General features: G+C 38.5%; 3 protein-coding genes across 5 annotated transcripts; 2 read left to right on the forward strand and 1 right to left on the reverse strand.

The window, feature by feature from the left end:
• Nucleotides 1-4,156: 4,156 nt before the first annotated feature.
• Nucleotides 4,157-15,067, reverse strand: LOC131318905 (uncharacterized). 2 transcript variants are annotated; one of them, XR_009197831.1, is made up of 4 exons: nucleotides 14,816-15,067; nucleotides 5,037-5,235; nucleotides 4,416-4,529; nucleotides 4,157-4,314 (listed from the first exon to the last, which is right to left on the reverse strand). XR_009197831.1 is itself a non-coding variant. In XM_058348948.1 (4 exons), exons 1-4 carry the CDS (start codon nucleotides 8,667-8,669, stop codon nucleotides 4,258-4,260), a joined length of 549 nt encoding a protein of 182 aa, XP_058204931.1. In that variant the 5' UTR covers nucleotides 8,670-9,651; the 3' UTR covers nucleotides 4,157-4,257. The 2 variants fall into 2 exon arrangements, 1 of the variants encoding a protein (XP_058204931.1); XM_058348948.1 differs by lacking the exon at nucleotides 14,816-15,067 and adding an exon at nucleotides 8,429-9,651 and having other exon boundaries at nucleotides 5,037-5,173.
• Nucleotides 15,068-15,555: 488 nt separating this feature from the next.
• On the forward strand, nucleotides 15,556-24,199 carry LOC131318904 (protein CIA1). 2 transcript variants are annotated; one of them, XM_058348947.1, is made up of 10 exons: nucleotides 15,556-15,957; nucleotides 18,117-18,263; nucleotides 18,552-18,770; nucleotides 18,879-18,940; nucleotides 19,840-19,905; nucleotides 20,013-20,084; nucleotides 21,481-21,543; nucleotides 21,966-22,035; nucleotides 22,959-23,042; nucleotides 23,908-24,199. In XM_058348947.1, the coding sequence occupies exons 1-10, from the start codon at nucleotides 15,763-15,765 to the stop codon at nucleotides 23,977-23,979; spliced, it is 1,050 nt and encodes a 349-aa protein (XP_058204930.1). In that variant the 5' UTR covers nucleotides 15,556-15,762; the 3' UTR covers nucleotides 23,980-24,199. The 2 variants fall into 2 exon arrangements, with proteins under 2 accessions (XP_058204930.1, XP_058204929.1); XM_058348946.1 differs by having other exon boundaries at nucleotides 15,620-15,957; nucleotides 23,905-24,199.
• A 1,591-nt stretch (nucleotides 24,200-25,790) lies between these two features.
• LOC131318906 (uncharacterized) lies at nucleotides 25,791-27,249 on the forward strand. The gene has a single exon (XM_058348949.1). It carries the CDS (start codon nucleotides 25,976-25,978, stop codon nucleotides 26,927-26,929), a length of 954 nt encoding a protein of 317 aa, XP_058204932.1. The 5' UTR covers nucleotides 25,791-25,975; the 3' UTR covers nucleotides 26,930-27,249.
• The last annotated feature ends 157 nt before the right edge of the window (nucleotides 27,250-27,406 follow it).

The following is a 27,406-nucleotide window of genomic DNA, read 5'->3' on the forward strand; positions in this document are numbered from 1 at the left end:
ACGGCTGCAGAATGTCTTTTATACCCCGTAAATTGTCTTTTCTTAACTCCGTTACTCTTTTTAACGGCAAAAACTCCGTTACTCTAGTGAATCTATGAAGTACTAATTTAAATTTTTTTTTTTATCTTATACTGAATCTCTAAAGTATGAAAAATTTGTTTCTAGTCCCATTTTCTTTTTCCCACATTTAACATATAGACTCCGTTTTTGGGACCGTAATATATGACCTATTTTTCGTTTTATGGTTGTACAAATTATAGACTAAATTATCTTTTGCTATAAAATGTTTTTGGAATGTTAAGGGGAAATGACTTTTACAGCGAAAGCTCTCGTATAAGTCATTTTACCGTGCTCACTGATGTCTCCCATCCCACAGCCTCCCAATTGACTTTTTGTCTACGAAGTCAATGATTTGTTCTCTCTCTCTCTCTCTCTCTCTCTCTCCTCTATTTTGGGTCAAGTGCTTTGTTGATAAAGAGAGGGGGAGAGGGTATGAAGACAATTTTATGCCGAGTTTCCATGTGGGATGAGTGGATGAAATGTGGCTCTCCACGTGGGTCATCCAGTGGCACCACGGTGTCTTACTCCTACATGATCGTCGATAACATGGAGGACGAACAGTTTAGTACCACATTCACATAACTCCGATAGTTTTAAAGGATCAGTTGACAGAATAAGGATTTTAGAGCATGTACATCAGAATAGCCAAACTATGCTTTTGAGCTATTTTAGCTACCAAAATGAAAAAAAGGCTCTCACACCGGCCTCTGTTAATACATCGGTATATTACCTCAGCCTTCTGAGAGCATGCACACAAAGGAATAGGTATTTTACCTATCTAACAATTCATTTTTTCATTTTACCTACTCAAATCTCTCTCAACCCCATAACAATCATCTCTATTATTATCTCTATCTTTATAAAATACTATATAAAATATTATTCAATTGCTATCAATTAAATCTGTTACTACTATCTCTATTATAAAACATGAGGGTGTGGGGACAAGTTGTTGGAATGGCTAGGATTGATTTGATCCAATGGCTGAGAGGCATTCTCATCATCTCATTAAAGAGCCCATTTCATTAAAGAACCCACATTTTAAAGCAAATTACACAACTGCTATACATGCCTCGCCACCACATTTCAAAATGTATTCACCGTACTTCGTCTTTTGAAACCGCCACGCCAGAATTCCTCTCTCTCTCTCTCAAGGCACCACCTCCATCACCATCGTCCTCTCTCCCTCCTTTGTAAGTTCAATGTTTTATTCGTTTAGTACCCTTTTCTGTTTTGAAGTTTGCAATTATTGTTGGGTTTTCGGTTTCTTATTAATCACCCATGGCATACATTTGCTTTCAAGGTGTTTGTTAAAATGCATGGTAGAAATAGAATAAACTCCATTCAGACATCTTAAAAAAAGCCAAGGAAACAAAAGCAAAAAAAAATTATGGGCTCTCCAAATTCCAAACATCATTCAAAACTCCCCAGCTTATAGGCTCTTTTTCCCCATCCCTTTTTAAAAAAAAACAAAATGAAATGAAATAAGCAGCAAATTGTAGACGAAAAGAAGAACTCAAAGAAAAAAAAGACCTACCAACATTATTTTTTTGATCAATTTTTACTGGCAATTCTGGTGCAAGAGAAGTATTCTTAAGCCAATTAAGCAGAATAGGCCCCGAGGAAAAACAGAAAATAGTTTTGGAAAGAAATCGCGGGAAGTGTAAGGACCCAAAAGCTCGAATTCACTTGATCCAATAGTCTTTTTCCTTTTGTTCCCTTAAATTGTGGTCAAGAAGCCTATTTTTGCATATACAAGTTGACAGGTCAGCTGTTTCGAGTAATAATCTTCACACCTTTCTTATACATTATAACTTTTGGTTGATGCTGTGGAACTGTACATTGTTGCATGGGAACCAATTTTGCTTTAATGATTACCAATAATCCTTCTTCCTTGATGGTTTTAGCGCTCTTACATTCTTGGCCTGAGTTGACAAGAAAGATTGACAAATTCTATTTATTTTGGTGGGTTGCTTATGTGGTGGTTCGGTGAGTTTTTTTTCTTATAATTTTTTGGTCTTTTGTTTGGAGACCGTAGCTCAATGATTCCCTTCTTAAGGTGATTTCTTTTGGAGGCCGACACTTGAACTGTCATATTTATTTAGCTTCTTATTTCGGTGTACCTCAGACTTTTATGAACTTTTCTTATCTCTAGGACACCTGATGGTGTTTACATGATTCAGTACCAAAATGCTTGGTTGCTCTGGCTTATGGACAATACCCTGGTAGCTTGGATCAATACTGATTTTGGTTGCTGCACTAATTTCTAGGTGGTGCTCGGCATTTTCATGCTTCAAGCAGACAGGGGCTAATTTTGGATCAATACTTCAAGTTGGTTTGTGCTCTCCTATCTCTTAGTTGGGTTTATGCACATTCTGTGTTGGGTTGTGATCTGAAAACTCTTTTCCTTTTTTTGCTTTGTACTGTTCCTTTTTTATTTTATCAAATTTGTGCTGAGTTGCAGATGATTGTCGCGGGATAATCCTTTTTTTTATATCAATAAAAAAAATCTTCGCCATTCAAGAAAAATGGGTTAATTTCCAGCAAATTGGAACTACCTAAAAAATTTTAGCTACCTACAAATTGAAATAATGTTTTGAGCCACTATCAAGATTCAAAGGGTAATTTCAATTTCAATCGAGCTGCGTAGTGCCGTAGGCATGGGCAAGCACTAGTCTATATATTATAATACGAGAGAGAGAGAGAGATAGAGTATTAGTATAATCAAAATAATAGGCTGCCGATGAACAGGAGCTCGGTATTAATACCGAGGTTTTCTCGGAAAGGAAAAGTAGATAAGTGTTTTGCTAGGCTGGTGCAAACTGTTTTTGGTGTGTTCAATAGGTAAAATGGCTACAAATGTTCTGTTTGCTAGTTTGATGTACATGCCCTGACCTCGCTTCTTCTACAAAGGAACTGTTCAGGAGCAATCCCATATTCTATCAATTTATTCTTGCGCGCTTCACTTCTCCAACGATGATTTTCTCCCACCTTCTCCTGCCTTTTCTCCCTCTCTCTCTCTCTCTCTCTCTTTGTGGTAAGATTTCCTTTCATCCTTGGAATTTCTTCTCTCGTTTTATGTCTGGTTTGCAACTCAGGTATGAAATCCCTAACTTTTATTGTATTTTTTTCTTTGTATGTGTTTGATAGAGAAATTAGTGTACAATGAATCCATGATCGTAGTTAGGGCTTAAAATCTTGTACGAAACAACATGAAAATCTGTATTCAGATCACTAAGAGAAAACATGAAACCCTATATAAACCAAACCGTTCAACTGAGAGATTGACGTAGATGAGTGTGAGAGACGCAATTCTCTAATTTTTGTGCATAATACCTGCTACTGTTTTTTCCTTGATAAGATGGGAGCTTTCGTTGGGAGTCATGTTGATGAACAAAATTGTTGAAGAAAACTGCTCACTAACTGTTCGATAAATTTACTGAGTGAGTTTTAAGGGGCGCGAGTTTAAGCATGGGGTTGGGAGTTCGATTCTTGACCTCTTCACTTTTTAGTTAGCAGTTTGTAACTCTGATTGATCCTAACCAGGGACTTGCATCTCCTAGTTCTCTGTTCCTAATGATTGGCAGGCCTCTCCGCTTGAGAGTCAGTCTCCCATTATGTTCATTAGTAGGAGTATCGGGCAACGTGGATCAGTTCCGATTCACTTTCTTCCGATGTACCTTTGATCCGTTGAGCGAGAGCCCTTCCACACGGGACTCCCGAAAAACTATGGCCGACTTTTGTCTGTATTCGACCAGTCGGTCTCACAGTCAGGCAGGCTTATAATACCATTACGCTCACGAGCAGAATCAACACTTGAGCCTACCTTCGCATGCCTCCGTTACTCGTTAGGAGGCATTCGCCCTAGATAAACTACCCACCTCGCAGTGTCCTGGTCAGTTGGCTTTGCTTAGAGAAAAAATCCCTCTTTCTGTTCCGGTAGCAAGAGTAAAGCCAAGTCAGGGAGCCGAAGATCAATCCCTGAAGTGTATGGTTTTGACTGATATTTATTGACTGGCATTTAACTAAATCGTGAAGTTGCAGTATTTGATGCACAAACGTATGAACCAAAAACTAAACAAAAAAGGTAGATGACTAACGATTGCACTGTAAAACTGTGATTACGGAGCCACGTATCAAATCCATCAAACAAATTTGAAACAACTACAAACAAAGATTACATCAATTTCGTAGACGTCACAAATATGACAAGTCTTTAGTGTCATGTCGAGAAGCCCACCACACCTTTCCAGCCTACATCCAAAAATTTGAAGCTCATGGCACGGATGCATATTGGAAGAAGAGAAAAAACTGGAGAAACGAAAAAGAAAGCACTTTGCACCGGCTATTTATACCAAAACTATGTCGTACAGGATGTATTCCAAGGAGTCCAAAGCCATGTCAAGGTCTGAATGGCTGTTAATAGAAGGAAACTTAAGTGTCCCAGAATCTGTAATTAGAAATGTCACCTACAATTACAGAGAAGCATGATTGTGAAAGCACTTCCGATCTCAAATTCAGAACTGGTATAGAATAAAACAACCAAAAAGTAACTTGGTGGAAAAAACTGGATTGAATACTTGATATAAATACGTCGTGTCAAGTTATCTAAATTTTTGTGGCGGGGTGGTGGGGATAAAAGCCAAACTAGTGTTCAAACATTGTTCCACATTGGAAAGCATCACATTGGCAAAGGTCACGTAAAACACAATTTACACGAAGAAATAAAAAGAATAATACTTTTTTTTTTTTTGCTCGGCAAAAAGAATAATACTTATCATGCAAACTTCCATTGGCTAGACATCTAATGATGGGTTTAACATAAAAAAAAGATACCATATACCCAAAAAAATGTTTAAAAAGATTAAATAAAGAGTAATGAAGGCAAATATTGAAATTCAAAAATGCAATGTTAACACGAAACCTTATAAGAAAAATGCATTTAAATAAGTTTCTAGATGTAAGAAAAAACTTACAATGAGATGTTTCTTATCACATGTAGTTCCAGTACATCTAGCTCCTTCCCCACAATTATCACGGACTAAGGGACTTAATTTCTTCTGTTGTTCGCTATAACATTTCTTCCAATCAGCGAACGCCCCGTTGTGGTTACCTAAAAGGAGAAAGTATGAAGCATTACAGCAAAATGTAGGGATTGAACGAGGATTACATTTCCTGGCCATACCAAGAACATCATTTTCAGCATACTTCTTATACTAAGTGACATTCAAGATTTTATTCTTAACGAAACATGCACAGACAGATGTTACATGGACTCGGGTGCGAGTATCGGGTACGGGTGCATGTCCAAGAGTGGAACCTTCCTAAACATAAATAGTAGGATACTGGGATATGTGTCCCCAAATTGCATAATATTTTCAGATTGTACTGTAACTAATATTTAGAAACGTATTTAACTAATATTTAGAAACGTATTTAAACAAGAAGGGATAAAGAAAAATATGTTTTTGCTATTTTCCGTCCATTTGAAATACTCCAAATATTGCTTTTCTAGCTAATTTGATATTCTTTTTCTATAAATATCATAACGATTAGATCCGAGTGTCCAAATGGATACGGGTGTCGGACATATCAACACGCGTACTTGAGCCAAAATGAAGGATCCTTGTAACATATATAGATAGTTTTTTTTTTTTGTAATTGTAAATAAAGATTCTTAACATTGAAGATAGATGGATCTTTACAATTTTTTTTTTTAGTCGCAAACAAAGATTCTTAACATTGAAGGTAGATGGATAAAACCCCACAACACTTGAACTACAAGAAAACATTTCCCACTATATTGTATCCGAACAGGCGAGACAGGAGAAACTTTTGCATATCCCAGTTATAGGAGGGGTATTGGTATCCCCTCATGTCCGTTTTCAATTTTTTGGCCATTTTTCGAGCACACTTTAATAATCAGTTTTGTTCATTTTGTAAAGCTCGATGAGAATATTAATCTTGAAAAAAGTCATGTTCATAAGATTTTAGTGGATACATAATCAACACGCGTGAAAATTGAAGAAAAAAAAATTACATAAAAAAACACAATTAGAATCCAATTTTTGTTTTCTTGCTTTTTCACGTGTGCCAATCATGTATCTACTAAAATCTGATGATCATAAATTTTGGCAAGATTAATGTTCTTGCTGAGTTCTACAAAATAAACAAAGCTGATCATCAAAGTGTGCTTGAAAAATGGTTGAAAACGGTGCGGAGGGGGATACCAATACCCCTCCTATACCTGAGATATATAAAAGTTTCTCGGCGAGACAGTTATTGCTAAGGTGGTTCAGCCATACATGTAAAGCAGTTTCTTGATTCACCTCACATGTATATCTGAACAAGTGTTTATGTGCAAGAATTTGTGTGTGGAATTAAGTTCAAGTTTGATGTTTCAATAAACGTAATGGCTGAGAAAACTTGTTTGTAGAGCAATTTGGGAGGAGGTTGCCATGGGTTGCATTTTGATTAAATAGAAGGTGCGAAGAAGCCAAGTGATGTTAGGAGAAGAAGGGAATCAAAACATTTGAATCACTCTTCTAACGTTGCACTCTCATACATATTGTCGAAATACTTGAATGATATATTATTCTTCTCACAATGAGGTACAATATATAGATTGAATACAAGGTAAAATAAGGAAAGAGAATAAAATAAAATCAAATCCCTAATTGATTCTACCTAATTGAGTATCTTCCTAATTACATTCAATACATTAAATACAGTCAACACTTCCCCTCAAGCTGGAGCATAAACATCGTGTACTCCCAGCTTGTGACAAATAGTATCAATGGAAGTCTTGGGAAAAGCCTTGGTGAAAATATTAGCCAGTTGAGAGCTTGAAGGAACAAAAGGAGTGCTAATATCTTTAGATTCCACCTTTGACCGAATGAAATGACAATTAACTTCAATGTGTTTGGTCCTCTCATGGAATACTGGATTATTAGCAATGTGGATAGCAACTTGATTATCACAATATAGAGGAGTAGGACCATGTACCAGGATCCCAAACTATTGTAGAAGTGTGCGCAACCAAGTCAACTCACCAGCAGTATGAGCCATTACTCTATACTCTACCTCAGCACTAGATCGTGTTGTTTCTTACTTCTCCATATCACAAGATTGCCTCCTATAAAGGTGCAATAGCCGGTAGTAGAATGACGATCAGTAGGAGATCCTGCCCAGTCAGCATTTGTATATCCTTCAATACGAAGATGTCCAGATGATTTGTAGAGAAGTCAACGTCCGGGAGCATTTTTGAGATACTTCAAGATACGAACAACTGCCTCCATATGAGAAACTCGAGGACGAGTCATAAATTGACTGACAACGCTAACTGCATAGGAGATATCGAGTCGAGTAATAGTTAGATAAATAAGTTTTCCCACAAGTCTCCGATACATCTCAAGGTCGTCAATCAGCTCACCATCTTCAAGCATTAACTTAAGATTAGTCTCCATAGGAGTAGCTACAGGTTTAGACCCAATATAACCTGTATCTTTCAAGAGATCGAGAGTGTACTTCCTTTGTGATAAACTGATACCCTCTTTGGAACGAGCCACCTCAATGCCAAGGAAATATCGAAGCTTGCCTGGATCTTTGGTAAGAAAGCTAGAACCAATATGGCAAATTAGTGTTTGAATCCCAATCCTATCACTACCAGTGATGACGATATCATCCACATAAACCACGAGAATCACAATACCACGAGTGGTCTTTTTAAAGAACACGGAGTGATCAGCCTGACTCCGAGTCATACCATGAGAAATAATAGTATTACTGAACTTATCGAACCAAGCTCGGGGAGGCTGTTTGAGGCCATATATAGATTTGTGGAGACGACACACACACTCCCCCTTGGACTGAAAACCGGGTGGTTATTCCATATAGATAGTCTCAGACAGATCCTCATTTAGAAAGGCATTCTTGACATCAAGCTGGTGGAGAGGCCAATCAAGTTTTGCCGCAAGAGAGAGAACAATCCGTACAGAATTAAGTTTGGCCACTGGAGAAAAAGTCTCAATATAATCAAGTCCATAGGTTTGGGTGAAACTTTTGGCCACAAGACGAGCTTTTAGTCGATCAAGAGTACCATCAGGATTTTGTTTGACAGTAAACACCCAACGACAACCAACAATATGTGCTCTAATAGGTTTGGAAACAAGGGTCCAAGTATGATATATGGACAAGGCACGCATCTCTTCTTCCATAGCGGAGCGCCATCCAGGATGAGAAAGAGCCTCCAAATAAGACTTAGGAACAACAACAGAAGATAGAGACACAGAAAAAGCGCGAAAAGATGGAGATAAACCATCATAGGACACAAACTGAGAAATAGGATGGAAAGTGCAAGAATGCGTACCATTACGAACGGCAATAGGCAAGTCAAGATCCGGATCCTCAGATGGTGAAGGAGATGATGTGGGTAAAGAAGTTGGGTCTGCAGGAGCAATGGGTGGTGCGGCGGCGGAAGAGCGACGAAGACGAACATAGACCTGTTTAATGGGTGGTCGAGGGGCAGTCTCGGGAGGACGGACCGGTGTAATGGGTGGTTGAGGAGCAATCTCGAGAAGACAAGGTGACAGACCAAGATCAGCCAACATGAGTGGCTGTAATCGTGCACCTGGTGGGGAATAATATGGGACGGTCTCAAAGAATGTCACGTCAGCACTTACAAAGTGCTTACGTAGCAAGGGACTATAACACCTGTATACTTTCTATGTCCGAGAGTAACCAAGAAATATACATTTATAAGAACGAGGATCAAGCTTATCACGACCTGGAGAGAAATTATGTACGAATGAAACACAACCAAAAAGTTTTGGGGGTAGAGAAAAAAGATCCTTGTTAGGAAAGAGAATTTGGTAAGGAGTTTTTCCGTTCAAAGCCCGAGATGGCATTCTATTTATCAGATAATTAGCTGTAAGAACTGCATACCCCAAAGAATGTTTTGGAACATGCATGTGAAGCCTAAGAGCTCGAGCAACTGCTAAAATCGGTCCATTTTTCCGCTCAGCAACCCCATTTTGTTGAAGAGTGGTTACACAAGCAGTTTGATGAATAATGCCATGAGTTTCAGTAAAATGCGTAAATTGATGAGAAATATATTCTTGGGCATTATCAGTCCGCAAAATACGTAATTTGACATTAAATTGAGTGACAATTTCAACATAAAAATTAGAAAACACATAAAATAATTGAGACCGATCTTTGAGAAGATATACCCAAGTTAAACGAGAAAAACCATCAATAAATGTAACAAAATAGCAAGCACCACATAAACTTATGGTACGAGATGGTCCCCAAATATCCGAATGAACTAAAGCAAACGGTTCTAAACTAGGTGACTCAACTCATAAAGGAAAAGAAACCCTACGATGTTTACTGAGTTCATAAGTGTCACAATTAAAAGGAGAAAAATTAGGTAAATCAGGGACTATCTTGCGAAGATTGGCAGAAGATGGGTGTCCAAAATAACAATGCCACTGGTAAGGTGTGGTAGTGGAGTGGAAGGCAGATAACTTGGAAGGATTGAACGGCTGAAGGTAGTACAGACCATTCTTCTCATACCCCCCACCAATCATCCTTTGCGTTTTGAGATCCTGAAATTCACAATGAGAGGGATAGAAGAGTACAGAACAATTGTGAGTTTGAGAAAGTTTATGAATGGAAAGTAGATTAAAAGGAAATTGTGGTAAGTATAAGACAAAAGTAAAAATAAGGCCAGAGGCACGATAAGTACCAATGCCATGTATATGAATTTTAGTACCATCTGCAATAGTAACATAGGAAGGAACGGAAGGTGTAACAACATCAATAAGAAAAGACAAATCACCTGTCATATGATCACCTGTCATATGATCAGATGCGCCAAAATCGAGAATCCATGGAGCACTGCCGGTACGAGAAGATGAGTGAAAGCAAGTATTACCTGATGAGACATGAGTCGCAATGGAAGTCGAAGATGCATTAGCCTTGTGAAACATGGAATCATACACAGCCCTAGAGATAGTAATCTGATCCGGAGGAGCCAACCCAGACGGCTCCCCCTCAAATGTAGCCTGATTAGCCCAAGCCGGCTTGCCATGAAGCTTCCAACAGAACTCAACAGTGTGATTGGTTGCATTGCAATGTGTATACTTCTTAGTGCCACGACCACCACGCCCCCCATGGCCGCCACGTCGACCACCACGTTCATAAGAACCACTACGACTGTGGGGAGGATTAGAGTGGCTAAAATTCCCAGAAGATGGAATAAGACTAGTAGCAGGAGCAGCTAGAGCAGATGGAATTGGATGCTCTAAAACAGAAGACTGAGGAGCAGCCCTTCGAACACGAGCAAAAGCCTCACCAACAGTAGGAACTTCCTTGCCGGAAAGAATTTGGGGACTGGGAGGAGCAAGTTCTGTATTCAGCCCGGACAAGAATTTGGTAACTCGAAATTCATCTCTGTACTTCTGCTGAACCTTTAAATCTGTGGTTAAAGGTTGATAAACATTTAACTCATCCTACATCCCTTTTAAGGTGGAAAAGTACTCATCAACCGATTGATCTCCTTGTTGGAAAGAGAAAATATTCTGATAAATCTGATAAATGCGAGAGAGATTCTGTTCGGATGAATATAACTCATGTAAAGTATCACATACTTCTTTGGATGTGTCAAGGCATGCAGCATTGTTAAAAATATCAAGTTCAAGACTATTCCAAAGCAAAGTCATAATATACGAATCATTTTGAATCCAAACAGAATTTTCAGATGGGGCATCAGTGATATAGGAAGTCTCACCACTTGCTCGCAAAGAAACAGTCACAACACGTGACCATGGCAAATAATTTGCCCCATTTAATTTAATTGAGGTGAGAGAACGACGATGAAGTGGATCCCTAACAGTGTCCTTAGAGCCAGATGTTTCGGTTTTCTTATTCTTATCACCCATAATACGAGAGCAAACCAAAAAATAAGAATAAACCAAATATTACCAGATCTGGTGGGGATGCAACAGAGATACCCGGAGTTAATATAATTTAGATGAGGGTCTCAGTGTTGCTGAGAACTGAGAGTACTTCGTCGGATAAGATGGATTTCTCAGATAGGTCTGAGAAACAGAGATCGTTCGAGAGAGAATAGAGACAAGCTCCCTAGCTCTAAAAAAGAGGATAAAGACGATACTTGGTCGAGAGACCAAGAAAAGAAGAGAAAGAAGAAATCAGGTTCTTGGAACCCGATCTGATACCATGTCGAAATACTTGAATGATATATTATTCTTCTCACAATGAGGTACAATATATAGACTGAATACAAAGTAAAATAAGGAAATAAAATAAAATAAAATAAAATCCCTAATTGATTCTACCTAATCAAATCCCTAATTGATTCTACCTAATTGAGTATCTTCCTAATTACATTCAATACATTAAATACAGTCAACACATATACAAGTCTAAAATATAGTATAACTACTCGAACTCAAAGAGAGCTAGTCACCCTCGTGGTCGATGCCACATGCCTGACTAAGGGGTTGAAGCAAACAAGCTAACTCTGCTTGAGCCGAGCTAAGCTTGGCGCAAACCCAGCAAGCCAAGCTCAAGCTTTTCATTATTTTGGATTGAGCTCGAGCCAAGCTCAAGTAGAGCGTAAATGTACCGACCCAAGCTTGAATATTCCAAAGCTTGACTTGGCTTGGCTCATTTGCAGCCCTTTAACTTGTTGGGTTTTGAAATTTTGTAAAATATCGATCTAACATTTTCGTGACGGATTGTAAGAGTGCAAATTCTTTAGATTTCTTGCCTTATTTGACTATTGACATCCCAAGTTGCCTTCCCAATTTTTACTTTACATTTTAACCTTTTAAATCCATAATTACTTTCTAAATTTCCACTTTTTATATGCTCTGCAGCCATATATTTGCTCCTATTTTTGTAAAACCCTGTGCATTGCACGGGTGACTCTTAGTGTTTGATTACAATGTTTCTCAATATAGCCAATAATTCTGAGAACTTACTTCGATTTGATAATTTGTGTGATATAAAAATGGAAAAGACCTGTTTACACTATTTAACAGAAGTCAACGCAAGACTATGACCTCGTAATACCATTGTGAAGGTCAAATTCAAATTGGCTACAACAGCCGACCTTTGATACATCATAGTTTTATATATCTTGCATCATCCATGTACATTCCACTTACGCCAATGATGTACATTTAAAGGGTAATAACAAAAAATAGCTTTCCATTTATATCTACAGCCTTGCAGGTTTTCCTTCAAACCATTTTGAAGAGTTTTCAGGGAGTGAAGAACGAAGCATCGTTCTGGATTCCAATATAATATTTGCGAAGTGTTGCCTGTAATATTGTGACTCATTCACACAACATCCATTGCGATTGTGTTTGAGTTATTTTGGGAGACGAGCAAGTGGTAATTGGTGATTGGTGTGCAGTAATGCTACATGCCAAAAAAAAAACTCATGAATCAAACAAAGTAGTTACAAGATTCTTTAGTTGAAACGCATTGCTGACCACAAACTTGAAGTTATATCATCACCAAAATAATTTCCTAGGCAATAGCAATTATTCCAAGATAGCATGAAAAGACATAGGATGAGAGAAGAAAGGAGAGAGGAAAGGAATTTTACTTACATTTGAGTAGGCAGCGAAAAAAGATTCCGGATAACGGTATATGCAAGAAATCTTGTCTACAGTCAAAAAAGGATATAAACTACTAATCAAGGAAAATTTTAAAACTTGTCAATTCTTTTAGGTGTGCCCAAATACGATACTCTCTGAGTCTCCATCACATGTTTGTGAATATTGACCGGAAGTAAATAATTTTAAAAAAAAAATGATATGGAACATGGTAAGTAAAGTAACTTGCCCAAAAAAAGAAGCTAGTGAGAAAAGTTAAGGTTATAGAAAACCTACTTTTCAATCAAAACAAAAAAAAAAGTTGAAGAAACACAAACGTGATAATGACAAGTTTAAGCCACAATTAGTATGTGATTTCATGGAGGGAAGGAAAAACTAAGGGACGATGAGGGCCGTGGCCCTAGATCATGTGAGGAATATACCCTTTGCATATATGGTGGTGTAATAATTTCAAGAATTTGATTAAATTGTTCTCTAAATTAGTGCTACACATGGTGGCACCCAACTAATTTCATTCTTCTTCCTTTTCAGCATTCTTTCTTTTTCTTGTATTTCAAAGAATTCCATTCACTGAAGATTGAAGAAATATGTATTGCGAGGTACTCTCTTCTCAAAACTAGGTCGATTAGTAATTTCTCAAACGTCTCCTTTCTCACTAAAGCTATCAATGCCTCAGACTGTCTTGGCTTCCCCTAGTTCTAAAAGGCTTGAAAAGAAACATCTTTTAAGTTCATATTTCAATCTTATTTGTTTTGAAATTCAAAAAGAAAAATGTTGCATAAAGCTATATGCTCTTCGTGGAATCTTCCAGCGAATCCCAATGGATAGATGTAGAGAAAATACTTAACAAAGGAAACGCTCTCCATAAAACTTTCTGCTTAGAATAGAGAATCCTGCCCGTGATCTCGTATCGATCAAGTCAAAATCTCGTTGGATTTTGTCAGTATCACGATCGAAAGCAATCAATTCAATACATTATGTAATCAAAGCAAAGATGATATGTGTGTGTGTGTGTCAAAAAATCTCAATGAACATGTGTGTAAAGTGTTGTCCATAGTTGTCAAAGGCAACGCCTAGGCAAGAGGCGCCTCAAGGCAATGGATTCTCGCCTTGAGGGGTGCAAGGCGACTTCAACTAGGTGATGCCAACACATTTGAGAAAAATGGCAACACATTTGAGAAAAGCTATCACGCACTCAAACGCCCTAACCTGATACCTCTTGATTCATCTTTATCACTGCATTTGGCGGGTGGAGCGCATCTTGCTGAGCCATATCTGTCATAGAACGGAGATAGAGAACACTAAAGTAGCTGAGAGAGAGAACATTCAACCTGAAGTAGCTAAAGTAGCTGAGAGAGAGAACATTCAACCTTAGGTGAATAGGATGGTTTTGGACGAGCATCCAGCGTGCCTGGCTTATGCGAAAACTTCCACGCTGGATGCTCGTCCAAAACCATCCCATTCACCTAAGGTTGAATGTTCTCTCTCAGCTACTTCGGTGTTCACTATCTCCGGTTCCTATGACAGATATGGCTCAACAAGATGCACTCCACTTGCCAGATGCAGTGATATGCGCGATAGTTTTTCTCAAATGTGTTTTTATCAACGGCCTTTTTTCATACTATATCTTCTGGGGCGGGAAATCAACACTTTTCGGTAAAGATCAATTGTTGTTTTTTCGTAAATGCCTCAATTATCTCCTTTAATTGTTTTTTTTGGGTAAATGTCTCATTATTTTTTGTTGATTAATCATCCGTTCAAGTAGTCTAAAAAAAAAAAAATTATGACCGAAAGCAAAAAAAGTTAAGTTAAGTTTTGGCTTTGACAAGCTCTCTTGATCTTCTAGTCGAAATTTCCGATTTTTCCCACATTGTTTTGAATTGGGAAACAGGGAAATATAAAAAAATTAAATAAAGACGAAAAAAGTGTCGAATTTCTGTTTATCCAATGGAGAATTTCACATGCAGAACATCTTTGATCACCTCTTCCATTACAGGTCATGTTAGAACAACAAAAAGACGATAAATTTCCAAAGCCGAAGGAAACGAGTCTAAGAATTTGATGATGAATGGGTGGAAATGAAAAGCCCTAAATTATAACGGTACTTGTTCGGCAAGGAAGGCGCCGACGACTACGAAGGTGACGTATACGGGTGTTCGTCGCATAACGACTCTGTATAGCCCTTCGAGAAGAGTCGAGCAGGGGCGTCCGTGCCTCTGTTCTTCGCCGGGTGTTATGCACTCCACAGACGAAGGAATTTCGAAACTCCTTCAAAACTCCCTTTCGCACCAATGATTAAAAAGACTTCACATCAAACCTTCCTACGGGCAATGGTTCAGTCAAGTGCGGCTACAATCAGTTTGGTCAGTTTGGTCTGGCTATGCTCGTTCATTTTTTAGAATTCGTCGACCTCGTTAAAAATCAAATTAATCGAATATAGTTTAATATAAAATTGAAATTTTGTAAAATAATGCATTAAATTTATAAAAAAAAAAGGTATGCAACACTGAATTATAACACATTTATTAAGGACATGCAAATTTAGGCCAGAGCCTCCGGGGCTTTTTAGTTTTTTTTTTCTTTCGAATCTTTGCAGGATGTGGGTCAAATTCTCACATTAAAAGATTAAGAGGACGAGAGAAATAAAAAATATAAAAATATAAACAAAAAATTCACATTAAACGACGAAATTCCTCCCAAAATTGATCTTTTTGACTTTATGAGTATTTTTTCGTTTTCTTATATGAATTTTTTCAATTTTAATCTCTGCTATAGTACTAGATTTTTTCCTTCCCTTTGCCACGAAAAGTATAAGGTAGAAATTTAATCTTGTACTAAAAATTAAGAGAAAACAAATAAAATAATCTCTCGAAAAAAACCTGAAAAATTAGGCCAAATTCACCCTTACTAGTCACGTGTTGACCACACTCCTCGTGCGGCTCGGGCCAGTTGATCCCGCCGCTCAGGTCCCCAAACCGCCCACCCCCAACCCCCCCTCTCTCTCCCCTCTTCCTAGACCCTGCCAAACCCTCCAAATCGCCAAATCTGTACGATGAACCTCTACGACGGCAGCTACGAGCTGAAGGAGATTCAGAGGCTAGAAGGCCACACCGACAGGGTCTGGGGCCTGGCCTGGAACCCCACCACCGGCGCCGACGGTGTTCCGGCCGTGCTCGCCTCTTGCAGCGGCGACAAGACCGTCCGAATCTGGCAGCAGAGCCCACTCACCGGTTCCTTCGAGTGCAAGGTCCCTTCCTCTCTCTCGCTCTCTCTCGATTTTTCGCCCCTGTTTTGTGGCTCACTAGTTTTGGTAAACCGTAAACGGGAAATAAAAGGGAGAGGCTTTAGCGTTTATACATTGAATTTCAGCCCAAGTTAGGCAAAATTAGGATTCTTTCGCTCTAGGTTTGTAGTATGAAAAACAATTCTGCTAAACTTGGTCAGTTAATTGAATCAGCAACAGGAATTTAAGTTTTTGATTATGCCAAAAATGCTACTATCTTGACCAGTTATTTTTACCATCGGTTTTGACACACTTCTTGCTTATGCATTAGTGTTAGTTAGTACTTCATGGGGATGCATCGAACCAATATTCATTCGGTGTAGCATGCCAGTGGAGGAGCCATGATTTAAATTTGGACGTGGAACTCAAATATATATCAATATACTTACCTACCTGGTAAAAAGGTAGACGTGTTCTACGGTTAACCATTACTTAATCATCCATCTAACATTGAACGGAAATACTTTAATGTTTCCATCTAAATGGAGCTCGACGTTCTTTCAAATATCAAAAATCGTCCATGATTTCTTCTATACAAATAGTCAAAAGTCTTTCTCTCTGTGGAATAATGCTGTTTCTATTTTGCGATCCCGGACTTTATTATTTTATTTTTTTGGGTACCTGGGTGTGGCACCTGTGAAGTGCCACTCCCCCCACTTAATGCCTCCGGCTCTGTAGCATGCCAAGGGGTAAGTGTAAAAACAGAAATGATTAAAGGAGATGGTCAGCACCACATTGCCCAAAGTTCAAAAAAAGGCTATCTTTTTGCCTGCATTTTTTGTCCACCTAAGATACAATGATTTGGTTTGCTGGTTCTTCTGCATCATGTTCATCGTGCTTGGTTTCCTTTGGATGCTGTTGAATTGTTGAGTAGGAAGGAAGGAGAGAAAGACTCTTCTTTGTTATATTTCCATCTTATTTCCCAACAAGCCAAAGGGGAAATTTTGAAAAAAATGATAACCAAAAGAGCTCATATTGCATAGGCCCGATACTTATCATAAGCTTAATGATTGGTGTCTTCTACTTTCATGGGCTGACCCATGACAAATTTCATGAATTTGTGTGGGAAAAATTCAACCGCAATTGGAAAGGATTGAATCAGGGAGGGGATGAGAATCTCTGAGATGGAACCCTGGTTTGCTTGCACCAATAGAACATGACAAGAACCACCTGACCGAGGTTGGCTTGAAGGCACTCTGATGGCTAAGTTAGCGAGTGAAGAAAAGGGTATAAGCTGTCAAAGTAACATGAAGAAGTGTTGTATTGAGCATATCTTTACAGGATGTGATGTATTTTTAGTGTGTACTTGGCTAGCAAGTTAGGATTTGGTACCTGGGCCACCCAACTCTAAGTCAGCCACGCGTCATGCCGTGCTCTTCGATGTGGGCCTTGTTGCCCCTAGTTTTGTCTTGACCTCCTTCAAAATTCTTTAAGTTTATTTCAGTGGGCTTTGTTGGCTGCAAAGAACACCATTTAGTTGCTAAGAGAAAAATTTGCAAGGAAACATAATTTATCAAAGGTTCAGAGTTCTATGTTTGGTATCAAGAAGGTAAAGTAATCTAGCTTATGACATGGGTTGGAGTGTTTTGCTGTCATGGCCTGACCCATAACAAATTTGATGTGATTTGTGTGGGAGAAATTCAACCGCAATTGGAAAGGACTGAATCAACTCTGGTTAAGGTAGGAAGGGAGGGAGGAGAATGGTTCAACTAGACTGCTCCTATGATTTGCATAGAAAACACAATGAGAACTGCTCAACCAAGGTTGGCCAGAGGGCACTTCAACATCTGAGTGAAGATTAGTGAAGATTACAAACAATGAAAGTACAATACGAGTAAGGTTGTTGCATTGAACATTCCTTTACAGTGCGTAGTTTGTTAGTATTGTGTTTGTACTGGACCCTGAGCCCAAGATGCCATCTCTCATCTACTGTAAATTGTCTTTACTAGGTGCCTTGGCATTTTATGCAGCATATAGGACATAGAAGTCTTGTGCATATTTCGTGGTATATTCATTTTGTTTATTCCGTTGGTCTTTTATTTTGCTATTGTCCATATTGAATTCGCTCAATTGAATATTCTCTATGATTTTTTTTTCTGGAATGTTTGGTATATGATACACAGGCAGTTTTGGAAGAAACACAAACAAGGACAATTCGATCATGTGCCTGGTCCCCATCTGGTAAATTATTGGCGACTGCAAGTTTTGATGCCACCACTGCTATTTGGGAACATATTGGGGATGATTTTGAATGTGTGTCCACTTTGGAGGTATTATTTGATGTTGTTATTCCATATTTGGATTATTTTGAGTCTTGACATTTGTTTTTCTCCTCATCGGAATAGGCAGTGGCTGCAAGTTTGCATTTTGATATTCTCGTACTGACTATAAAGATGAAAGAATCGATATTGCAATTAAAGAAAAGAAAAGAGTGAAGTGATTCAATGGACACTTGTCTTATCCAGTTTTACAGATATCATCATTCAAAATCTTGGCATCTTAGTATCTTTTGCCATGTATTTTGTTTATTTTAAAAAGTTCTAATTTTGGTAATTTAGGGACATGAAAATGAAGTAAAAAGCGTTTCCTGGAATGCATCTGGGTCGCTGCTTGCATCTTGTGGCCGAGATAAATCTGTTTGGATTTGGGAAGTACTGCCTGGGAATGAGTTTGATTGCGTTTCGGTGTTGCAAGGGCATACACAAGATGTTAAAATGGTCCAGTGGCATCCGTCGATGGATGTTCTGTTCTCGTGTGGCTATGATAACACCATCAAGGTAGACTTCATCATGTGTTATCCTGTCAACTTGTGCAGCTTTCAGTCAAGTTAAGGAAATTGGATGGCATGTAGGAATAGAATACTAAATGCATCGATTCTTCTACAGGTTTGGGCGGAGGATGGTGACGATGATTGGAGTTGTGTTCAAACATTAGGTGAATCTAACAAGTACTACCTTAACCCTGAATCTTGTTTTTCTTTAAAGTGGACATGAACCTGTTGGTGTTATTTCCTCTGGTGTCTTTTTTTGGGATTACTTAGCCAAGAACTTGAAAGTTGAAATGTGTTGTTTTCTATGGATCTAATTTTAATGCTCTTTTTTGTTGAACAGTAGTACCAATGCATGAAATCCTCTTTTATCTGTGATTTGAGAGGTTTATACTTTAGATTAGTAGATTTATGGGAGAAGAAGATGATTAGTTGGCAAAGTTTAACTTTTTAGATTTCTACGCCACCATCTGCAAGCAATGAGGTTTTGTTCTACTTAAGTCTTTCTGTTCTGTAACTCTAATTTAAGAGAAAGGCCATCCGATAGTGCTTGTCCTATCATGCATGGATTCTTGTATAGATGGATGGGCAGAAGCTTCAACGTTTCGACCTATTTCACAAGTGGCTAACCTTAGAACATCTCCAATGCATGATGGCCAACATATCAAGTTTTGGCATGCTGTAACATTAAAAATGCCAAAATTAACAACCTTTTTCTATTCCCCGACATGCTATTCATTCAAATTTTTTCAAACAAATTCAAATAGCACTTTTGGGCCCCATTTAGAGGGAGAAAGAGAAAAGGTCATTTGGCAATGGGATATCTGATATAATTTTTGTTCATGCTATGACAATGTGATATCTTGCAATTTAATTTTTTTTGGTCTATAACTACAAACAGACTTCAGTTATTCTGCCATGTTATATTTCTTTTACCTATCATTGTTTGGATGTGTTACTTTTTTTCCTGAAGACCATTTTAGGGCTTACAAGTTGTAATATAAACTTACTGGTTCCTAGTATATGAGCTTATGAATAAACAGGGCGATGAATACATTATTGACTGGTTGTCTTTTCAGTGGACACTCATCTACAGTCTGGGCCCTCTCATTTAATGCTAGCGGAGACAAGATGGTTACCTGCAGGTATGTATAATGCTTCTCACATCTTCATTCCTGTTTATTGCAATACGAGATTAGGATTCATTTGCATATTGGGGACAATGTAACAATTATACTTGCTGGATTTGCAGTGATGATCTCACTATAAAAATTTGGGGCACAGACATCATAGCAATGCAGTCTGGGGATGGTAATGCAACTTGGTGAGGAATACATCTTGTGCCTTTGACTGTATATAATTGAGGAGTGGATTTTTTCCTTCTTCTTAAGAGGAGATAAATTTTGCAGCTACAATCTGGAAAGTTAAGCGCAAAAGTTTTTTGCCTTGAGTGCCCATCGTTAACTTCCAAATGTGTTAAATTACTCGGATAACTTGAGCAGAAGTAATTATCGCATTCAAGGGCTATCCGAGAATGAAGGAACAAGGACGACTATAAATGTTTAGGTCTCTTCTTTTATGAAAATATGGTTGGATAATGGATAATTATGTTTACCTTCAGAAAATTGAGTTAACACAGTTAGCTAGAGTGATGCCAATTAATTTGAGGTTTTAGTACTATAGCTTTTAGGTTTTGCTTTTTATTCTGAAGTGTACTTCTATGCCACTTAAATTTTTTCACATACTCTAATGAACTAAGACATGGATGAAATATACCAACCATGTTTACATGAAACACACTAGAAACATTGCTATGGAAATATTGTGGTTCGGAACAGGCATATTTGAAGATTCCCTCACGATTTATGCTAATTACCTTTTGGCTACTGCCAAAGAATTGTATAGATCTCATTGTTGTATCCTTTTCATTATTTCGCAATAAATTTCAAGTGAGCTGTAGTTTTATTCTCTGTCTTAAGGTATAAAATCCCACATTGCTTCGAAATGGAATGGGTAATTACTTAATCTAACATTGGGGCCTCCCCACCCAAAACCTTAAGCTTGGGTTGGGTACGAAATTTCCACACGGTATCAAAGCGGGCGCATTCCATGCAAAATTTAAAATTGAGAAAGCCCACACTCCATGATGACAGACCTGAAAAAAGGTTGCACGAAGATAGACCAAAAAAATGGCTACACATGACAGTCCTAAATGTGGCTTCACGTGAGAGGGGGTGTTGAATATAGTCCCTCATTGTTTAGGTACGGAACAAGAGATCACTTAATAGCATGAGGGACTTCTTCACTCATTGCTAATTGGTTTTGGGTTGGATACAAAGTTTTCCCCAGGTGCCAAAGTGGGGCCCATTCCACCCAACTTTTTACAAAACTCACAATCCACACCTCACGATGACAGATCCAACAAAAAGATTGCACAATGATAGACCCAAAAAGAGGCTACACTTGATAGACCTCACACGCGGATGCACGTGAGGGGAGATGTTAAGATATGAAATCCAGCATTGCTTCGGAATGGAACATGTGATCACTTGGTCTAATGTTGTGGACCTCTCCACCTAAAAGCTTAAGCTTCAGCTTTTGGGTTGGATTCATAGTTTCCACAGTCTGACCAGTTTTATTCATATTGGTGAAGTGCTTTTCCATGCTTTCAATTTACTGCAACATGTACTGATTAAATGGCTCTTTTGGTGTTTTGTCAGGAGCCATCTCTGCACCCTTTCTGGTTATCACGACAGAACAATCTTTTCAGTGCATTGGTCAAGGTAGCAAGACTGCGTTGTTGTGACGAATATTTCTTTCTTCTGCTAACTACACGTGCTTAAATATTTATTCTGTTCTTGATTCCGAGTTACTCTCTCATTCATTAATGCCTGCACTCACACACATGTAGTCATGCACAAACACTCAAACAACATAATGGTAAACAACTTAATGATCCTTAATTTTAGTAGTGTTCTTGCCTAGTTAACCCAGAATAGTGTGAATTTTATTCCATCCTACATTCTCAATTGAAGCATGGTTTTGACTGGGATGATAGAAAAAGTACGAGCCCATGTTATAAGTTTATTTCTTTCTACTAGGCTAAATTTTTGGATAGTGAATCTTTATGGGACCATGTGATAACTTTGCTAGTCTCTTGTTCCTCGTCATTTTGACCTTTTTATGGTTGGTGTGAATATGTCAGGGAAGGAATAATTGCTACTGGAGCAGCCGATGATGCTATACGTTTATTTGTAGAGAACAAGGACGGTTTGGTACTGATAATCCTTCTCTTTCACCTTTGTTTAAATAATTCCCCTGTTATCCTTGACCCATGGACGGTTTGACATTGCTATTGTGAGAATCACATTTTTTTTGTCTTTTGCGTTCTTGTTTGGTACTTATGAAACTAGATGACTGAGAACTGAATCATTGAAGTACGAAAATAACGCCGTATGGACATATGAAAGTAATGCCACCAATTAACAATGACCTTGAGAACAATTCCAGGATGGGGGTAGAAGTAGAACTCTGTAGCCGTACAACATTTCAATTTCGGGAGGTATTTTACCTAAATATCTTGTACTTATACTAAAGATTACGTTAAAAAGAAAACAACCATGGAATTTCTGAGTTCTGTTACAGAGGACTTGTAAGATTTAAAATGTTGTTCCACCTTTCATATTCCTGTACAGTTCAAGTCGTGGTCTTCGTTATACATTGGTACTTTCATTTGTCTTCCTCTTTGAAGTACTTTTTCAATAACCAGGTGTCCGAGCCAGGGTTACAGGCACCTCGACTAATCCTGGGAGACCAATCCCACCGTAAACTAGCAGGGGCCCCAATTAAAGTCGGAGCAAAGCTCTGTATGGACTAGCCCCAAAGTTCCTCTTTGAAGTGCTTGTGACATCTTATTATGTATTATGCCCCTTGTATTAGTTCTTTTTGGGGCTGTGGAGAAATTACTAGTGTGAACGTAACGTTGCTAGAAAAGCCAAAATTCATAGGAGTTTTGTTGCTTCTTTTAGATTTGTTTACTCTTGGTGGTTCTTCATTATTTTTTGTTGTCTGAAGGATATGTTGTACTTTAGAGTTGATGTTTATGGACTTTTGGAAATTTAGCAGTCCTATTTTGTATCTTGGCCTCTTTTTTGTTTGTGCAAAAGGTTTTAGTTCTCAACTTTTTGTCTTGTTACAGGTTGACGGACCTGTGTGTAAATTGTTTCTAAAGAAGGACAAAGCCCATGACATGGATGTCAATTCAGTGCAATGGAGCTATTCGGTAAAACTTGTTTTTCTTGAATTTATTATACTTTCTTATTCAGCCTCTCTCAAAAACATGTCACATGATAAGAATTTAGTGGGTGGTTCGGGTTTTGGGTTATGTCCTTTCAAATGAGGTATCATTTGTTTGGATGTTGTACTTCCAGGTTGACATCTCCATTTTAGTGTTTCTTATTGGAACTAGTTCTGCTGAACTGACTGCTATTTCGATCTGAGTTCTTGCATGTCGTCCCCTTGTACATTTTGTGGTTTTTTGTGGAAAAAAGAGAACAACAAATGCATCATATAAAGAGAATACATCCAGAAAGCAATCACTAGATAGATCATATGATTCACAATGTCAAAAGATGAACAAAAAAACCTTGCACTGATGCCCTCGACAGAGCTCAACGGAGAAAATGGATCACGAAGCCGACTCCAAATGATTGGGACTTAAGCTCAGTTTGGTTTGGTTGAAAACAGGTCTTAAAGATGAGGTTTCCCAAGTTTTAAGGCATGTAGGTGTTGCAGTTGCACATGGTCTACGTAATTACACGTACTGAATATGGACCTGAGAATGCAGCGAATCTGTTTGGGTCACCGGAACAGAACAACCCTGTCAAGAACCAGTTTACCCACTTGTGTGAAATTGTTGGCTCGGATAAGAAATTGTTGGCTCGGATAAGAAATAGTGTTGCATTTCAGCCAATGTCTTTCTGGAGACTCTGCCATGTGATAGCCCGACCTCGGCCTGAGAGAGAGAATCTTCACTGACACTTTTGTGTGTGTGTGTGGATGTTGATTTATGCAAGTTCTCTTCTCTCCCTGGTTTCGTACGAAACTTTCTAACACTTTCTTACTCTTCTTCCCTGGAAACTTAGCAGGACAACAGACTACTTGCATCTGCGAGTGATGATGGCTCAGTCAAGATATGGAAGTTGACATCCTTACCCTAAAATCAGACAACATTTCACATTCTCTTGAAACCGGTAGAAATGCATGTGTAGTGTTCTTGTACTATGTTCTAGGGATATCGTTCATGTAACTCGTAGCTTCACGGAATTGAGGGAGTGGGTTTATTTCCCGGGTGTGGTTGTAAAATTTTCACAGAATTCTTATTTCTTATTGATACTGCGAGAATAATAAGAGAATACAATATGGTAAATTTTGCAATAATGTCTCTGGTATAATTATCATTCAGATGTGAATGTCAGTAAGCAAGTTCTGGTAGTGCTATTCGCGAATCAGTGATTCAATGAAATTAGTCAAGTTGATGGGCATTGGTTGCCAAATGATCGACAAAAAGGGAAATGATATTGGCACTTCAAAAATTAATGCAGGCGCTTCAAAAAACAAAGAAAAGTGGTTTTGGAGTTATACTGATTTTAGAGTGTCTGCATTAATTTTGAGAGTGCCAATATCATTTCCCATGTGTCTTGAATGCGCAACATAATACAAAGAATGAACCGAAAGACAGAGAGAGTGTAGCTATCGATTTTTGATCAATTTAAATTTTTTTTTTTTGTCGATCGTGTGGTTCTTATAATGTAAACCATTAATGAACAATTTCAACTACGGTGATTGCGTGTTACGGTGGGTTCAACGGAGATGCGTTGGGGCCTCGTATTCCATTACTAGATATCTTGAGGATGAATCCATTCCACCATTATTTAACAACTATTTTCCCGTTGTAATACTCCTCCCTCACGTTTGATTGTTGGTTTTTTTTTTTTTCCCAAGAATAATTGGAAAGATTAAATGAAGAATGGGGTGGAGGAGACAAATGAAGTCCGCGGATAGTAGATGAGATTATATGAGTATTGGGATTAGTTGTATGGTGGTTGGTTAGAATGGGATAAAATATGATGACGACTATTTTTAACCATTAAAGGAGGAGGAAAATACTCCCTCCGTCCCATAATATTTGTCCAGTCCACAAAACGAGGACTATAAAATAATGTATTTCTTTCAAGAAAAAATTCACATTTTTTTCATAAGTTAAAAGAACTCGTCAAGATCTAATAAGTTAAAAAAACTCGTCAAGATCTAATAAATTATTGAATTTTTTTCCAACTTTTCTTTTAAAAATTGTACTCCTATTATTTTTACGTCTCCGTTTTGCGGACCGGACAAATATTTTGGGACGGAGGGAGTAACAGTTAGAATGAGGCCATTGTATTTCCCTAATCTTAAGCTCACATTTCTAGTCCTGTAATCAAACACATCCTTAAATCAGACAGTATTAATTAAGGATACGTCTTCTCGACAGTTGATCCTTTGATGGCCCATGTTATGTTTACTTTAACAAGCAGAATTGTTTTTTTGTAAAGCACGTTGAAAAGTCACCTGAAAATCTTGTTAATCAAAGATAAATTAATCTCACAAAAACACATTTAAATACAACTGTACAAAAATGGGTCTGGTCACATTGAATTAAACCCCTCAAGCTCATTTTATAAATATATACATGCACGTCATCAGTTATGAATTCGTCTCGAATTAACAAGATTTTTCACATGATTGATAAGGTTTATAAAAATTAACTACTCCCATCATTTTCAATTAAGACCAACAAACCAACTGCATTAGTTATTAATTAATCAACTCGTCTCAATAAAACTATAAATAATTTTCTATCATGAATCTTGTAGATACTGCATTAGTTATTAATTAATCAACTCGTCTCAATAAAATTATAAATAATTTTCTATCATGAATCTTGTAGATAGGATAAAGTGTGAGTTACTATTTACCATAATTGTGTTTGAGCATGGCTCTGTATATCACATCCCCAAATACTACTAATTTTCCCAGGAAAACAACCATCTGCACCACTTTCTCCAGCCTCCTCCTCCTCCTCTCTCTCTCTCTCTCTCTAGATCTAGATCTCCAATTTCCAACTCAACCCGGATTCCCACCAGAAGAGCAAGAGCTAGAGCTAGACAGAAAACCATGGATCTCCCACCGGAAGAGCTCCAATTCCTTACCCTAACAGACATCCTAAAGGAATCCACCTCCATCCCAAAACAATCCCCCAAAACCTTCTACTTCATAACCCTAACCCTAATCTTCCCGCTCTCCTTCGCAATCCTCGCTCACTCCCTCTTCACCCACCCCCTCCTCTCCCAAATCGACACCTCCGCCTCCCCGTCCTCCTCCCAGTGGACCAAGCTCCTCGCCTTCCAGTTCTTCTACCTCATCTTCCTCTTCGCCTTCTCCCTCCTCTCCACCGCCGCCGTCGTCTTCACGGTCGCCTCCCTCTACACCTCCAAGCCCGTCTCCTTCTCCTCCACGGTCGCCGCCATCCCGTCCGTCTTCAAACGCCTCTTTATAACCTACCTATGGGTCACCCTCACTATGGTGATTTACAATGTTGTGTTTCTGGGGTTTCTCGTTCTCCTCATGGTCGCGATCGACACCGAGAATGCGGCCCTGCTGGTCTTCTCGATCGTTGTGATCTTTGCGCTGTTTCTTGTTGTGCATGTGTATATAACCGCGTTGTGGCACTTGGCTAGCGTGGTCTCGGTGCTCGAACCCGTCTACGGGTTCGCGGCGATGAAGAAGAGTTATGAGTTGTTGAAGGGTAGGACCCGGATGGCGGCTTTGCTTGTTTTCGGGTACCTGTTGATATGTGGGTTGATTAATGGGGTTTTTGGGTCGGTGGTGGTTCATGGGGGATTTGAATATGGAGTGCTTGCGAGGATTATGGTTGGTGGGTTCTTGGTTGGGTTGTTGGTGATTGTAAATTTGGTGGGTTTGATGGTGCAAAGTGTGTTTTACTATGTTTGTAAAAGTTATCACCACCAGGGGATTGACAAGAGTGCTCTTTATGATCATCTTGGTGGATATCTTGGAGAGTATGTGCCCCTCAAGAGCAGCATTCAGATGGAAAACTTGGATGTTTGAGATACATTGTGAGAGAGGCTAGCTGTGTGTACTTGCTTTTGTATGCGATGGAACGATGGGCAAAGTCGAAACATTTGAAATGGCTGGGTTAGTTTTCTGTTTCATGGTACTCTAATTTGTTTGTCAGAATAAGGATTTGATGTCGTCCTTTCTTTTTTCCCTCTTTTGTTGTAGATTTTGCTCGGTGTAGTTTTGTGTTATGGTCAATGGTGGAAATATGGTGTTTAATGATTATGGTGTCAACAGACAATGGATAGCTGAAATTGATTTTCTTGGTTCACTTTCTGGTGAAGCTAATATTACTCTGTCGAATTTATGTACGTTGGTGTGTGATTCATGTTTTGTTTACTCTGTTTCTTGGTTTGAACTTCGAAATATTTTATATACTCATCTGGCGGTTGTGTCTTTATCTTTGCTCACTTCAACTCGTCCCCCAATGCGTTTTTATTGCAACATCCCTCTTTTTAGCATGGAAAG

The sequence above is a fragment of the Rhododendron vialii genome, chromosome 3a (assembly GCF_030253575.1).
Source record: "Rhododendron vialii isolate Sample 1 chromosome 3a, ASM3025357v1".
Taxonomy (NCBI): Eukaryota; Viridiplantae; Streptophyta; class Magnoliopsida; order Ericales; family Ericaceae; genus Rhododendron; species Rhododendron vialii.

Coding starts and splice junctions, on each gene's coding strand:
- LOC131318905 (XM_058348948.1), bottom strand. CDS start 8,669: ATGTTGGCTGATCTTGGTCTGTCACCTTGTCTTCTCGAGATTGCTCCT. Junction 4,530..5,036: donor GTGATAAGAAACATCTCATT/GTAAGTTTTTTC, acceptor CTGTAATTGTAG/GTGACATTTCTAATTACAGA. Junction 4,315..4,415: donor TCCTGTACGACATAGTTTTG/GTATAAATAGCC, acceptor TTTTGGATGTAG/GCTGGAAAGGTGTGGTGGGC.
- LOC131318904 (XM_058348946.1), top strand. CDS start 15,763: ATGAACCTCTACGACGGCAGCTACGAGCTGAAGGAGATTCAGAGGCTA. Junction 15,958..18,116: donor CCGGTTCCTTCGAGTGCAAG/GTCCCTTCCTCT, acceptor TATGATACACAG/GCAGTTTTGGAAGAAACACA. Junction 18,264..18,551: donor AATGTGTGTCCACTTTGGAG/GTATTATTTGAT, acceptor TTGGTAATTTAG/GGACATGAAAATGAAGTAAA.
- LOC131318906 (XM_058348949.1), top strand. CDS start 25,976: ATGGATCTCCCACCGGAAGAGCTCCAATTCCTTACCCTAACAGACATC.